This window comes from Triticum urartu, chromosome 3A (genome assembly GCF_056163025.1).
Source record: "Triticum urartu cultivar PI428250 chromosome 3A, HENAU_Tu73, whole genome shotgun sequence".
NCBI classification, from domain to species: domain Eukaryota; kingdom Viridiplantae; phylum Streptophyta; class Magnoliopsida; order Poales; family Poaceae; genus Triticum; species Triticum urartu.
In genome coordinates, this window is record NC_141875.1 from 8,140,715 (window position 1) to 8,157,153 (window position 16,439).

Genomic DNA, 16,439 nt, shown 5'->3' on the forward strand with positions numbered 1-16,439 from the left:
AGTTGCCTGACGTGATGGCAAAAGAAGAAAAATTCCAGTTGGTCTAATGGATGTGACATTCCATTCCACATCCAATTGTATCCAGTAGTCATGGCCATGTACCAGTCGTGGTGAAAAGGAAGCCATATATTATTGCTCTTTGTTTGTAGTGAAGCCATTGGAGGACGAATCTCTGACTAATCTACATTCACAGCAAGCCAGCACTGAATAGTAGTGCTTCTTCATTTTCCTGATACGCAGCACGTCAGAAGTTTCATTGGCAATTGGAATCCCTCCTTATCCACACAGCTATCATGCAAGCAAACCATACATTCTCGCTTAATTTAACTACAGGTGCTCCTTGTTACACTCACAGGCTTCTCTGCAATACATCCCAACACTATGCCAGGACTTCTCTTGACAGTGCTGCTGATCTCTCTTCTCGCCAAAGAAACATATGTTGCCACATCACTGGATGATGAAAACTTCTTCAAGAGTTGTTCACCAAGTCGGTGCAGCAAACATGGACCAGAGGTCCGGTTCCCATTCAGGCTTGCAACCCAACCTCCGCCTTGTGGTGCACCAGGTATGCAACTATCATGCTCTGGACAGGACACAATCCTGTATCACCAAGTTCTTGGCTCCTGCAAAGTGACTACAATATTTTACAAGGATCTAGTCATAAACATCAGTCCGCCTGTAGACTCATCACTTGACTGCCCGCTTCAGAGACTCATCTCAGCAAATCTATCAACTGGTGTGTACAAACCTCAAAAGTTGGATGTTGCCAGCTTAGTAGGTTGTTCAAGAGATCCTATACCAATAGATCTATATGGTATAGTGGGCCCAGTCACTTGTCTTATTAACAAGGCCATCAAGTTCTGGTATTTGGTGAACCCCGATGCCTACATGTCTGTTCTACCTTTGGACTGCATGGTTGTTTCTAAGGACATCACAATACCATATACTAGTCAGATTGATTACTCAGACTTTTTCATAATACCAAAGAAGGTCGAACACACTGCAACCTTTGAGTATAGGGCAAGCAGAAGCATCAGCCCTGGTGAGACAGCATTTTCTTGGTACTCTAGTAACATCACTAGTGTTTGCCAACAGTGTGACAAAAAAGGTCAACAATGTGGATTTAACTCAGAAAGGGATCGAGCTTTCTGCAAGAGTCACGGTATTTTTCCTTTCCCTAGTCCAAATCATGTATCATTATGGTGTCTCAATTCCTTTCTAATGACATTTCAGAATCTTTATTTGTCCATCTATTCGCTTGCCAATCTCGTATGTTCCAAATTTTCCTGATACTCAGCAAGATTTTTACCAATAGCAAAACTTTTCACATATGTTCACACCCATGGACGTACCCTCAAAAACTTTTTGTCTAGAGATGGCAGTGTGAAATTATTATGGTTAGCTCTTTTGCAAATTTCTCACGAAAAAAGGAACAAGACATGGCTGCCCACCGTGCAGATCATTTGTTTCAGAACAGAAACCAAATTTTGCTTGGACATAAGGTCTTCTTTTTGCCTAGATTAGCAAGGCTTGATATGGACTTTGGTTATCAGTAACTCCCTTATTATTTTTCTGTCAACAAAAACTCCCTTATTATTTCCTTTCTTTCCTTTTTTTGCTTCTGCCCAAAGTAAGCATTCAGAAGATGATTTTAGTCCATGAAATTTGGCACTGTATGGATGTGAGGTGCACTGATGACTATCAACAAATCTAACATCAGTAACATTTGAATATTGACACTTGCATACTGTCAGATATAATGTAAATGGTTTTTAGGACATAATTCAGTTGTGTTGGATTAAGTTTCCGATAACTTAAGAGAATTTGAACCAGGTGGGTTCCAAAATATGATCCACTTGGACTTCTTGGGCTTCTTGGCATAGACCATTGGTAACTTTAGAGTCAAATGGAGCTAAACGCCAGGTTCTCTTAGTTTGGAACTTTAGACTACTGTAGAGTAGCCTGAACGTAGTCATCATTAGAATTATGTCCGTTTGTGCTACTGCAGTAGTCCTGAGTCTTGGTTATAAAAAAAGTTTACCCATCACAAGCTACTAATAATAACAAAATTATTTAGACCATTCACACAACAAAATCATACATTGCTAACAAAGTTGAATCTGAAACAGATTTTTATAAACCTGTGTTGGTTGCAAAGTTGTCCATGTGCACCTCTGCTATGATGATCTTCAGGACTGTTGGATTAAGCATTTTGTTCTCTCTAGCACCTGATTTCAGGTTAACATAGATCTTTGTTTTGCTACAGAAAGCAAACTTGTCATGAATACTCAACATGTTACCATTCACGGCATACAATGGTCTTTATTCGTGTTAAGTTGGTGTAAATTTATGGAACCAATCAACAAGTTATCTTTTTTATTACTACTAACAGAATGAACATCAAAGTTTATATTTTTTAAAATCACCAACCTATATGGTTCTTTAATACATATACACACTCATATGGATTGCTTGAAGATAACAGTTTTATGTCTATGCCATATTCCCCCATCTCCCATGTTAGTTAGAGGCAGGGCTACCTTACAAGTAGAGGCCAACCGTCCAATAATAATTTTGTGTGGAACTTTTATAATATTTTGAGGAACAACCGTCCAATAAATAGCATGTGCAGCAATGTATAAATGTACTGACTGTAAACTTCACATTTATAAGCATCCATTTTAGTAAAATTGTATTAATTTAAATCATGTTCGACATTTCAATATCGAACTGGAATAATAGGTAACGATATTGGATACTAACCAATAAGCACGTAGCTGCAGTATTCAAATGTTCGTAGCAGCTTTATGTTACTAGATTTGCACAAAAGGTATGAGAAAATGAATAAAATATGAAATATATTGACCAATATAAGCCCTACGTGTGAGGCCCAATATACATGAAAGATGAAGCTAACAGGAAGCTACACTACATATATGCCCCTCCTATACCCACATATCAAATCTCATGAAAACAAATCAGCAACAAGTTTCTATAAATTTTTAGAAGTGCATTTCTTATGTTTTGTCAACATTAAATCATGGGATAACTCATTCTGTCATTCTTACATGCAGGTATGCAGGTCATCCAAATTGCAGGTAATGCTGCAACTTTTCTCTGTTTCCATTATAAATGTTCTTAACTTTTCACTCATATGAGAAATAGCCACTGAAATTTAACTCGAGGAGTCATTGAACCTGTGTGGTGTGGGTTTAACTGAGCTGCGTCAATTCCTACCACCTTAAATTTCATGTTCTCTCATTGCAATGAGATACAATATATCCCTCGGAAAAACATTTAATCATGGAAACGTAGCTAACTCTCTAAATGCAGCTGGCTAATTTCCTTTCTTTTAAATCAGCAGCATCATCTGTAGCTGCATTTGTAGCTCTTTCATTGATGTTAGCCACAACGCTCTACCTCTCACTGAAGTCAAGGTATAATGAAGAGATAAATAGGAAGGTTGAAATGTTTCTCAAGGCATATGGCACATCAAAACCTACAAGGTACACTTTCCCTGAAGTTAAGAAGATAGCAAGACGGTTCAAGGATAAACTCGGTCAGGGCGGATTCGGAAGTGTGTACAAGGGCGAGCTACGAAATGGAGTGCCTGTGGCAGTGAAGATGCTAGAGATCTCTACAGGAGAGGGAGAAGAGTTCATAAATGAAGTTGCAACCGTTGGACTAACTCACCATGCAAATATCGTCCGTCTCTTGGGCTTTTGCTCCGAAGGAACTAGACGGGCTCTTATTTACGAATTCATGCCTAACGAGTCACTGGAGAAATACATATTCTCAGACGTTTCTAACATCTCTCGACAACTCCTAGCACCCAACAAAATGAAAGACATTGCTTTAGGCATAGCCCGAGGAATGGAATACCTGCATCAAGGCTGCAACCAGCGCATTCTCCACTTTGACATCAAGCCACACAACATCTTGCTAGACTACAACTTCAATCCAAAGATCTCAGACTTTGGCCTTGCAAAGCTGTGTGCAAGGGACCAGAGTATTGTTACCTTAACAGCAGCAAGAGGCACTATGGGATACATCGCACCAGAGCTATACTCTCGAAACTTTGGAGGGGTGTCTTACAAGTCAGATGTATACAGTTTTGGCATGCTGGTGTTGGAAATGGCGAGCGGACGGAGGAACTTGGATCCAAGTGTTGAGAACCAGGATGAAGTATATCTCCCGGAGTGGATCTACAAGAAAGTAATCACTGGGGAAGAATGGGAGCCTATTTCGGAAATGACAGCAGAAGACAAAGAAAATATAAGGCAGCTGACGGTTGTGGCCCTGTGGTGTATCCAGTGGAACCCGAAGAATCGGCCTTCAATGACAAAGGTGGTAAACATGTTAACGGGGAGGTTGCAGAACCTACAGATTCCCCCTAAGCCCTTTGTGTCGTCTGGAAATCATCCAACAACATAAAGCACATAGAACATGCTGCCGTCAGGCAGGTACATATTGCAGACATGCACTTAGTCCATGAGTTGCACCGCAATGCATAGCACTAGCATGCAGTATATTTCCATCTTTCCACTCTATTAGCGCCTGATTGTATGAATAATCGTCCGTCCCCATGTAATAAAATAGTACTACTAGGTATATGCAAGACCATATGAGAAGGACATTGAACTTTTTTTGGACTGTACAACAGCTAAAAATACAGTGATTTGTTGGTTACCTTGGTCTGCTGCTCCGCTGATTTATCTCCACTTGAGTATTTCCTGCAGTGCATTATTCCCTTTGATTGTGCCCTTTCATTGTGCTGAGAATATCACAGGATCACTCTACAGATGGATTAATCATGCCCTGTTCCTCAAAATGTCAGCAATCCATAGCACTAGCATGGAATTTGTTTCGACCTTGCCCCTCTACTAGCAGCACCTGCCAGCTGATGCGTGAATATAGGAATAGTCGTAGTAGCTATTTGCAGCATATCAGAATCACATGGAGCTTTATTTTCTGCGTTCGACAGTTTAACATGGAGCTTTGCTCTGCGGTTCCATGCTTCAGTATTTTCTACAGTGCATTCCTCATCAGTGCTACTAGTATTTCCTGATGTGATCTCCCTGAAGTTAAGAAGAGAGCAAGACGGTGCTAGTGCCTCATACATACTCCATTGTCTAGTCTAGTGTAGTGCAGCAGCCATTTCCTTCTCCAAATCACAATACAGAGATACTGTAAGCTCTTTTCCAATACAGAGATGCGCAGAAAAAAGAGAGTATCCGGCTGCACTAATCATGCTACTGCACTAAAAACAAAGGGAGAGCATACAAGGGGATTGCAGAGAGCTCCCGTCCCGCCGGAGTCCCTCGCCAGAGCAGAGCAGAGGATTGGGGGCGCTTCGCTGAGACGCGAGAGAAGACGAGGAGCTCGCTTAGCCGCCGGCCAATCCGAGCGGGAGCTGCCCAAGTACGACGGACGCCGGGGGAATCGCTCGCCGGCAACCGGCCTCCGGCCGCCGGCCGCCATTGTGGATATTTTCTTTCTCTTTGGATGGATGGATGAATAAGCCAGAGTTTTCTTTTTTTTTTCTTTTGAGGGGTGGATAAGCCAGAGTTGGGCTTATGGGTCGGCCTCCCCTGCAAAAATGATGGCTAAAACAGAATCTGAAATGGGCCGTGGAAACAATGAAGAGGGCCGGAGAAACTATACAGTGGACTGTCGTCGGACGGTGGAAAGAACATGGAAACCTCCTATTCAACATTCCTAGTGTCGATTTTGTATATTTCAAGAAATACCGTAACAAAGAAAATATAATTTTATCCAACAGAATGCAAGCAAATATTCTAAGACAACATGTAAAAATATTTGCGAAAAGCTGAAAAATGTCCAGGTGTCTCAATAGGAATGTTCATATATATATATATATATATATATATATATATATATATATATATATATATATATATATATATATATATAACAAAATGTTCATCTCATATTGGAGCCTATGCCAGTGTCCGTGTTGAGCAACACCGGGTATTGATTATAATAAATGCGACATGCATGTATTTTGCTTCTACTCTGAAGGAAGTTCATACGAGTTCGTATGTGTGCCGACAATTTAAACACCTCGATTAGGACGTTCACCCACTGCAAGGGATGTGTTCGACTGCTTGTGAAGTCCTGTGTTTCTAGTTAGCATTAAGACGTTTACTGAACTTACTAGAAGAATCGCGCGTGCGTTGCCACGGAGCCACATTAATTTTAAGAGTAATATTAATATTCTCATACATATCAAGTAACATTGGCAACCTTTTTTACCACCAAATCCTCACACACACTCTCTCTCTCTCCCTCTTCCTCACCCTCTCTCCCCCTCTCCCTCTCTCTCTCTCTAACAAACACACATATATCCATCTTATTAGATTCGGGACCATAATCCATCTATTTCACACAGACACGCTAGTGCATAACAATATGGGTTATGTGTATTATATTTGCCATCACAACTGAGGGAATTAATTTCATGTAAATCGGCCAGTCACAACTCCAAGAATACGCGGAGGAGGTGGCCCGGGTCGGCGTCGGCGCGGGCCGGCGCGGGCCACGGGCCCGCTTCCAAGTGCCTCTGCGCACCGGCCACCCACGCCGGGTCCTTCAAGTGCCGCTTCCACCGCACCAACTCCCAGGGCCACGGCCAGGGAAGCCGCCCTTCTGCGCCCCCTTCACCGGCCACGACCAACGCGGTGCCGCGGCACCCGGCCTCGCCATCCTCGTCCTCTGGCACCGTCGCGACCCAGTGACGCAGCCCAAGCATCGGCCTCGAGAATCAAGAACGCTCGACAACGGAGAGGGAAGGGAAGATCATATACATGTCATAAGAAAGGGAGTTTATTTACTGCTCCCTCGATGTAAGAAAGGGAGTTTATTTCCTTTGTTTGGAGATTGATTACCATCCGTGAGTTAAGGTAAGATTAATGTGATTGAGCGATTTTTCTGAAAATCAATTATTTGTTTTCTAATTAATGTGATTGAGTGATTTAAGGTAAGGTTAATTAATTTAGATTTGATCTTTAAAGATTCTTCGTGATTGATTCTACATTACTAAATAATTTGCGCCAGTATGGAAAATTCTGATCTGTTCAGATTTCTTTCGTTGTGTGAGAGGGTGACGTGAAAATAAACCGATGAAGTGGGGGGAGGGGGCGAAAAAATCTACGAAAAAACCAGCGAAGGTGGGAGGAGGTACCAAAAAAAACCATGGGAGGTGGGACGAAAAAAAACCTGGAAGCGAGACTACAAACTGCTCCATTAGGAGTAGAGATGTTTCCATGTGGCTAGAAAAACTACCGTACTAGAACGCACCATAAATTTGCTAGATTTTATATAAACCTATTTTCAAGAGTGCCTGAACAAAAAATGGCGATTTAAAATAGCCATTGAAGGTAAGAGTTCCAGCTAATTTTCTTAAAATGTGTCTCACATCCACTAATTATTTTAAGTCATGGATTTTTTTTAAACATGTAAACGTATTGTTTACAATATCAAAAATAAGGAGCTAGCAAGTTAGTTGGGTTATGGTTAACATAGTAAAGTTTGAAAAATAAAATGAAATTAGTTAACAGATGATATAAATGAAAAGAGTTATGTTACTGTTTTAAAAGTACTACAACACTACTTAAAGTCTGGTTTTATCAATATTAAATTAACAAATAAACTCTGCAAAAAAATTAACAAAATAAAAAAATGAAAGGAGTTTTGTTACGCACTCCATAAACTACATCATTCTTTTGCAACGCTTGTGTATCTTTTTATGTGCAAACTGCAATGACAATAACATATTTGCACTCAAAGGACGACTCCTGTGTACTCGATCTCTTCGACTTGCACTAACGTACAACAATGGGAGGTTGATGGCATCCACCAACACATTTTACACAACCTCACTAACTTTGATGATATCCATCAATGCCCATCTTCATATTGAAGGCATACCTATAAATGTGTCAATCCTAAAGGAAGTTATATAAACAATCTCTCATGGGAACACTTTGGTATAGTTGAGAAAGACGAAACACAATGCAGGGCACTACGTGCCAAGGCCAACTGCGGGTGTGCATGTATGTCTGGGTTTGGGAAGGATCGGGAATTGGTAACTCATACTTGGCCACCCAATTATATATCGCGGTTGGACCGACACATCAGGAGGCTTAGGAATAGTCCTAGATGGTAGCATGCCGAATGAGCTATTAGCCTACCAAGGCAAGCATAGAAAAACGAGATGAAACGATGCCTGGACAATCCTAGTTGAGACTCTCTTGAACATTTAATGTGCCCACACACTGCAAACTCAAGGTATTCTGATGTGCCAGCCTTCGTAGTATCATCAACCACATGAACGATGGAGGATAACTAAGGGTATGTGTAGTAGAAGCTGAACGGCATACTCTCGATGGAGGGCAAATATCGGCATACAGTGTGTCCTTTCCTCGGTCATGCCCTGCATAATTTTGTTGGTTGATAAATCTAATTTGGCCATCCAAGTAAAAATATTTGCGAAAAACCGAAAAATGTCCAGGTGTCTCAGTATGAATGTTCATATATGTAACAAAATGTTCATCTTATATTGGAGCCTATGCCAGTGTTTCTGACGGGCAACACTGGGTATTAGAATAAACTGGATCGGAATGCGACATGCATGTATTATTTTGCTTCTATTAGACTTCATTATTAGAATAAGTCTACACATTGAAGTTCATACTAGCTTGTATATGTGCCGACAATTTAAACAGTTGGATTAGAACATTGACTCAGTGCAAGAGATGTGTTCGACTGCTTGTGAGGTCTTCTGTTTCTAGTTAGCATTTTCCTGAGAAAAGAAGACGTTTACCGAACTTACGTGTCCATCTGGCTAAAAAAATTATCGTACTAGAACGCACCATAAATTTGCTAGATTCGATAAAACTATCTTTTAAAAAATGGTGATTTAACATAGCCAATGATGGTAGCAGTTCAAACCAAAAAAATATTTAATCTGTCTCACATCTACTAATATATATCTATCTATGCCTATAATAAAAAAGGGTCTATTGCTTCTGCGAGTACGTCATGAATAAACATTTCAAACAGCAAAATCCCCGCCTTTTCGGCCCATGCAGTACGGACCTCCTATACTATGCTCTGTGCGCCGGGAGATGACGCAGCACACCCGTTTGGGCAGGCCTATGTCCGGGTGGCCTGTTTTTTAACTTTCGTTTTTATTTTTTCTTATTATTTTTCTTCTTCATTATTGCTACTTTATAAATAATCTGGAACTTCAAAAAACTCCAAGATTTAAAATAAAATGATAATTTTATTATAAAAAATCATAAAGAATAAAATGTTTGTGGATTCAAAAAACGTTCACAGTTTTTGAAAAACTGTTTGCTTATTCAAACAATGTTCAAAATTTTGATAACAAATGCTCGGGAAATAAAAAATTATGCATGTTCTTTATAGTTCATCTATTAAAAATCATTAACAAAATTGAACAAAATTTTACCAATTCAAAAAAATTTCATGAATGAAAAAATATCCTAAAAATGAAAAACTGCTCTTGACTTAAAAAATAGTTTATTTATTCAAAAAATGACCATGAATTTCAAAAAGTGTTCTTTAAATAAAAAAATCGTGAATTTGGAAATAGTTCCACCAATTTCCAAAAAAAATGTTCATCGATTCAACAAATGTTCACCGATTCAAGAAAATTGTTTAAAAGTGTTTACAATTAAAAAATGTTTCCAAATAGTATAAAAGCTCTTGATTTTAGAAATTGTTCGAAAATTTGTAAAAGTGTTCACGAATATGCAAAATGCTAATGATTTCAAATATGTGCATGAGTTTTGGACACTGCCCTACGCACGCATTGGGAGAACACATAGCGCACCTCTTTAGGCGGGCCCATGTCTGGATGGCCTTCTTTTTTGTTTTCGATTTTTTTTGTTTTCTATTTTTCGTCTTTATTTTTTCTACTTTAATTAGTTTGGCAATTCAACAAAAAGTTTTGAAAATTTAAAAAATGAGAATTTCTAAAACCAAATGTTTAATTATTCATAAATGTTTGTTGATTCATAAAATGTTTGCGTTTTTAAAATATGTTCCCAATTTTGAGAAACAATGTCGAGGAAATAAAAACAATTCATAATTTCTAAATATGTTAATGAAATTTAATAAAATATTGCCAACTCAAAAATGTTCATGAATTAAAAAATATCCTAAAACTTCAAAAACTGTTCGTGACTTACAATATAGTACATTGATTCTTAAAATGGTTGCTGATTCATTAAATGATCATGCATTTTAAAACATGTTTGTTAAATATAAAAATGTTCGTGAATTTCAGAAATTGTTTCACCAATTTCCAAAAAAATGTTTGTCGATTCTAGAAATGTTCTCCTGTTCAAGAAAATTGTTTTAGAAAATTTTCAATTTTTTAACTTGTTTTGCAAATAGTATGAATGCTCATGAATTCAATTTTTTCCTGATTTTAGTAAATGTTCGAAAATCTCTAAAAAATTGTTCACGAATTTTAAAAATATTCATGATTTCAGATATGTTCAGAAGTTTAAAAATTTGTCATGATTTTCAACAATTGTTCACGATTTCACGATAATGATAGTGATAGTGTATCTCGGTGATGCAGTAAAGTGTGGGCATTACCATTGGATATTATGATTTTTTTTAACGTGTGTTGCAATGGGAGAAAGAAACCATAATAAAAAAATTCATAATCTCCAGTGGCCATGCCCATAATCTCCAATGGCCATCGATTATGATTTTTTAAACGTGTGTTGCAACACATCGGGAGTCAAAGACATCACATGGAATTTAGCGTGTGTTGCAACGGAAGAAAAATTCATAATAAAGTTGATTCAACGTGGGTCAAAAAAAGTTGGATAATGGTTAACATAGTAAAGTTCGTAAAATAAAAATGACATCAGTTAACATATAAAATTTTTCTAAAATCTCTAAAATGACATAGTAAAGTTCCTTCCCGTGGATCTTCTGGTGGTGAAAGAAATCATTTACAGACAATAGCAACTGATGATGACGACGCTTTGGTTTACAATGGCTCTCCTCTCCTCCCCCTCTCCCCCCTCCCTCTCCCTCCACCTGCTCTCCACCTACAATGGCGATCTCTAGCCTAATCAACCATGGAAAGCTTACTGCATTAGGACTTTGCTCCGGGCTTGGCCCTTGCAGATCAGGTGAGAAGGAAGTTTGGGTCAACAGTTCACTTCTCCCCCTCTAGAGACACCAAAGGGTTCTTTTTGGTCGTTTCTTTCTCTTCGGCTTCGTTCCCTCTCTTTGTGGAATCAGTGGGTATTGCGTTGCAATGTTGTCTTGGAGGGATTTCCTCTGGTTTCAAGGTGGTGCCGATCACTCTACGTTCTTTTTGTTTTTCGGTAGCCAATAACAAAGTGGGGCACTTCATATATGGGCTCAAAGACCGCATTTGGCCAGATTTTGTGTGTCACTTTCATTTGTTCAATGGTCGTTTTGACAAAGCTCATTCTATTGATAATCATTGGCATGCTGATACGGAGTTGGTTGATATTGAGGATCGCCATACCATGGCCCTCAATTCTTCACTCAAGTTTCTGGCTCCCAAGGAGCAGTTGGATCATTCATCCTCGAGGGAGCTTAGTAAGTTTGGGCTTATTCAGCTGGACAACCGGAATTTTTGAACAAGAATGCCCATTAAGCTTCTTCTTCTTCATTAGATCCGAAGCAGCAATTTCCAATTCATTTTGGTTCAATTCCAACGAGCAAAGATTTGGGCGTGGTTTCGGCACGAGGCACTAATCACATTGCTCTAATGAATCATTATTTGTCGCATGCTCAGTCTGAGGAGAATCAAGTCATTGAATGCCTTGTTTTGGCCAGTTTTAAATGCCCTTTGTATTTGCCTTATGCCCCGTTGCCTCTATGCTTTTTGAATTCGGCATTCAAATATGCCCCTCCTCACGATATTTGGCCACCTTTGCTCAAGGCACAACACAAGGATGATTTAGCTCAAGCGCAATACTCGCAGAAGGAAATCGAGGATCTTGCTACTAATTGGGCTGCCTTATGTTCAAAATGTCTTCAATGGGGGCACAAACGGATTAATTGCAAGGCGAGACTCATTTGGATTAATTGCTCGGGACCTGATCACAAAGCCATTAACTGGCCCAAGCGTGTCACTGCTTCACAAATTAATGGGAAAGTTTCATCAATTGGCAATACTACGATCAATCCAGCCGGATCTTCTGGAGAACCCATTTGTGCTCACCAGCCTGCTCATCAATCCAAACCGTCCATCCGTTGTGCCGCATGTGGCTTCTACGGACACGTGGAGAGATCTTGCAGAAGGCTGAAATTTCAGAAGAAGTGGAGGTGGGTAGTAAAAGTTTCACAACCGCCCCGTCCCCCCCTCACGCTCCGTCTTCCACCTCGAAAACCCAAAAGCCCTCGCTCTGCCCTGTCCCGTCAACACTGCAGTCACTCCATCCTTCTCACACCTCGACCATGGCCAACTATCCACTGAACCCCCGTACCCTTCCTCCCACCGGGGTTTGTCGTCGAGCCCGGCCCGGCGGATCGGCTTGTGCGCAGCGGCATGGTGGTCGGCCCCATTGCTCCTCTTAATCACGACTTCCTGGCCATCGCGAAGTCCAGCCACTATGTTCCTCTGCACCGCAGAGCTGCTGTCCGCAACCAGATCGTTGCGCTGCTCCATGAATCACAGCTGTTCACCACAGAGGTCAGTGACCATCTGTTTGGGATTGGGATTTTCAGTTTCGTTGATTCCTTCATGAGGGATATGGCAGTGGTCACACCTATTGAGTTAGAGGAGGAGGATCTGCTTATCTCGTTTGTTCCACACAATGAGGCGTTCAACAGGCGTACTACCTCATTTAGACCGGAAGTTTGGTTGATGTTTATCTCGTTTGTTCCACATAATGTGGAAGGAGGTATACGTCCAAGGTGGTTGGAGGAACATGTCTAAGATGGCATATTGCGGCGTACTAAAATAATTGTATCGCATAAAGAGTGCATGAATTTATGATGGGAACAAGGATGACATGGACTTGCGATGGCACAAAGCAGGAGGAACTGATCAAGTGAGATCAAGAAGACGAAGATAATTGGACGGGCATAAAACCAATCGAGAAACAACACAATCAAAGGATTGAAAGGAAGAACACATATGACACGAAAGAGAAGGGTAGTGAAAGGTGACACTGAAACACGTGCGTCGAGGAAGAATAATGTGAACTGTAACAAAGGATGACTCATGATGAAAAGGAAGAGCCATTTTTTTTGCGGGAAGGAAGAGCCAGTTTAAGAATAAAGAAAGCATTAAACAGGACAGAAAGATGAAGCCTACATACACAAATATGAACATAGAAGAATGGTTGCATGAAGTATTAGTACACGATAAACATGTATACTATGTTGTATTGATAGGATTCATAATTTCCATCTCTTTTTCAGGTATTTTCCACTGAAACAAGCTTCCAGATCATGGCACAGATCAACGGTTGTAGATGGATATGCACGTGTGTGCATTTTCTGTGGTAGTTGCAGATTCTTTCATAACTTGTGTTGTGATACCCATCATTCCACCCACATGAGACATGACGCGTACGTTTTGACTTGTATGTTGTGTGAAAGGTGGTGTCTTAGGGCATGTCCAACGCCGGGCGCTAGTGAGGAGCGCTAGGAAATTATTCCCAGCTAATCGGCAGTTTCCTCGTCAATTTCTGGTGTCAGGTGTCGCGTAGACGCCAACTATTGCTTCGAGCGCTTGCTATTTTCCTTTCATGTGCGATACCTCTGGGCCTTGTTTCAGATCCGTATTTAGCGCCTCTAAGCTAGCGCCTACCAATTCAAGAGATAGCGCTTACATTTACTTCTGATTTTCTGCTATTTATTTTTCCTCTCTAAACGCCTACATAAGCGCTTGGCATTGTAGATGCCCTTGCATCGATAGGCATCCTTATATTACTGGAGGGAGGGAGTAGATTCGTATAATGCCGATACAGCAGGGCGAGGAACGCATTCCGCTCACTAGGCGAGGAATGGACCAGCGAGCGAAATGCTCTCTCTCTCTTTAGCGTTCTATTCGGTGGGGAGTCTAGCGTGACCCCCGCTTGGCCCAGAGGCCCAGTTAGCCAATTTTTATTTGAAAAAATGCCATGAGCAAAAAAAACTTATACAGAAAAATGGAAGAGAAACTGTCATTTGCTAGAAATTTTTTTTTATCTAGATGAATCAAATAAATTTTCCATGGTCCAGTGACCAAAAAAAGTTTGTAAAAAGATCCAATTTTCTTGCCAATGTCTAATTAAGAAAATTGCCATTGTCGAATTAATAAAATTGCCATGGTCTAAGTGAAAAAATTGCTAGGTTTAAATGATGAAATTGCCATGCTACCTACAAAAAAGGTCATGGCCTAAATAATTAAATGTTTATCATACCCACGATCAAACTACCATAGTGCAATTAATATTTCCATGGACTAATTGGAAAACTTGCCATTGTGTGTACAATGTATTTGCCATAGACACATGACAACTTTGAAATGATGCATGAAAATAAAACCGCCATGTAATTTGGTGTAAATAAATTCACTGCAAACAAATCCAAACAAACTTGGGGATGACCGTTTGTACCTGGTTCAAAATATTGCTGCATACATCTTTTGTGAATTTTCCATGTACCTAAAACAATTTCTTGCATATTTGTTGCCACCTAGTAAAGAGAGAAAAAGGAAGTAACTGGGATTGAAACCCAAGTCCTCTAAGTGGATGCTTGAGGCGCTAGCTTGTGCGGTGTGCGGGTGTGTTTGGATAGGAGAGAATTCAAGCCTTTTTTGTGTTCTTTTTTTTTCTCGATATGCAAAGCTTGCGTATTAATTCATTCAATTCACTGATAGAAGAAGATAGAACGAGTGTAAAATATGGTAAAACACATGACACAGACGCAATAGTCATGAACATGACGCCCGAAGCAGGCAGACATGAGATGCTCGGCCCAAACAGAGAACAACTAAACTCGCCATCCGGAGAAGTAACCCAAACCAACAAGACAACCAACATTTTTAGACCCAGAACCAAGGACGTTGCAAGCAAATAGGACACCGCCTTCACGAAGAAGAACGACGCGGAGACGCCAACCGAACCTAGTGTTTCCACTGATGATCGAAGGGGGCACAAATAACGGCCGTGGCAGCGCCTTCAAGAAGGCGACGCCACCCGCGGGTGTCGCTGCTGCCCACATAGGATGCAGGGATTTCACCCTGGCGAGAGTCCGAGCAATCCCAATATGTTGGAGCACGAGTCGGAGAAGAGCAAGTTGAGCATAGGCCAAAACCAGGACCACAGGAAAGGGTAGCCATGCCCGCCGCCGAAGGAGGCACTGGGCGCCACCTGACACGTGATCAATGGAGCGGCGAAGGGACAAATGGGGCACGGGGGTGGGTGGCTAGGCGGAATGAGAGGTGGCGAGGGATGTGACGGTGGCCAGAGGCCCAACCGAGCCACAATCCAGAGGGTAGCGCAAAACCTGGTCACCGAGACCGGAGCAGCAGGGACGTCGGCGAGCCAAGGAGCCGAAAGGGGACACAGCTCCAGTAGTGCGCCGGAATCAAAGATTCACCAGGATGGATGGCCAACGAAGGGCACAACCCGTTTTTGTTGTAGCGAATATGTTTCAGGGTTGACATGTCTCCTCTCCCCTCTTTAAGATCCGTGGAGTGCATTTCCCGGCAACGAGCATGTTCGCTTGGAGGGACAACATTTCTTACATCAGAGACATAACATTCCTCCTAATTGAATACTCCCTCCGTTTTTTTATGTAAGGTGTATTATTTTTGCCACGGTGACCAAGGCACATAATTATAGACATGTTACGACGAAATTACCCTTGTCAAAATTTCTTGGTTAGTGGCAAGTAAATCAGTTAGTCCGAAAAAATAGGAGATACATGCAATCAACAGAGAGATATTTTGCTTCTTTTGCTACAAGAAGAGATGCAGACAATCAGAAGAGAGATACTTTCCCTTTTTCTGAAGAGCTAACAAGTGAATTATAAGGAATCAGAAGAAATGCACCTTACGTTCTGAAATTTTATCAAAAAAACAAATACACCTTATATAAAAGAATGGAGGTAGTATATGCGTAGATAGGTGGCAATCGTAAATAAGGAAATTAATTCATTAGTACGATTGCACTTTTTTGGAGAAGGATTAATGGAATGAAAAGAAACCAGATTTGGTATAATCAATTCCATCAATTCACGCTACTTCGTATCTTTCCTTTTATTGATTTGCCGGAAATTGTAGCTTCCATCTCTAAGGCACCCGTCATCACAGGATCACACCCCTCCCGGCCACGGCCAGTAATCGAAGCCAGGTAAACACCGATGCAGCCCCTCGCCGGGATACTCGCCGCGGTCCT

At 40.8% G+C, this 16,439-nt stretch overlaps 1 protein-coding gene and 1 long non-coding RNA gene across 3 annotated transcripts; one reads left to right on the plus strand and one right to left on the minus strand.

Annotated features, from left to right (window-relative positions):
* The first annotated feature begins 381 nt into the window (after nt 1–381).
* On the plus strand, nt 382–5,290 carry LOC147977679 (rust resistance kinase Lr10-like). 2 transcript variants are annotated; one of them, XM_087545877.1, is made up of 3 exons: nt 382–1,162; nt 3,075–3,098; nt 3,365–5,290. In XM_087545877.1, exons 1-3 carry the CDS (start codon nt 382–384, stop codon nt 4,432–4,434), a joined length of 1,875 nt encoding a protein of 624 aa, XP_087402003.1. In that variant the 3' UTR covers nt 4,435–5,290. The 2 variants fall into 2 exon arrangements, with proteins under 2 accessions (XP_087402003.1, XP_087402004.1); XM_087545878.1 differs by lacking the exon at nt 3,075–3,098 and having other exon boundaries at nt 382–1,204.
* LOC147977680 (uncharacterized) lies at nt 4,947–5,530 on the minus strand. The gene is made up of 2 exons (XR_015617921.1): nt 5,284–5,530; nt 4,947–5,161 (listed from the first exon to the last, which is right to left on the minus strand). It is a non-coding gene; the product is annotated as an uncharacterized LOC147977680 (long non-coding RNA).
* Between the last annotated feature and the right edge of the window lie 10,909 nt (nt 5,531–16,439).

Coding starts and splice junctions, on each gene's coding strand:
- LOC147977679 (XM_087545878.1), top strand. CDS start 382: ATGCCAGGACTTCTCTTGACAGTGCTGCTGATCTCTCTTCTCGCCAAA. Junction 1,205..3,364: donor AAATCATGTATCATTATGGT/GTCTCAATTCCT, acceptor TTAAATCAGCAG/CATCATCTGTAGCTGCATTT.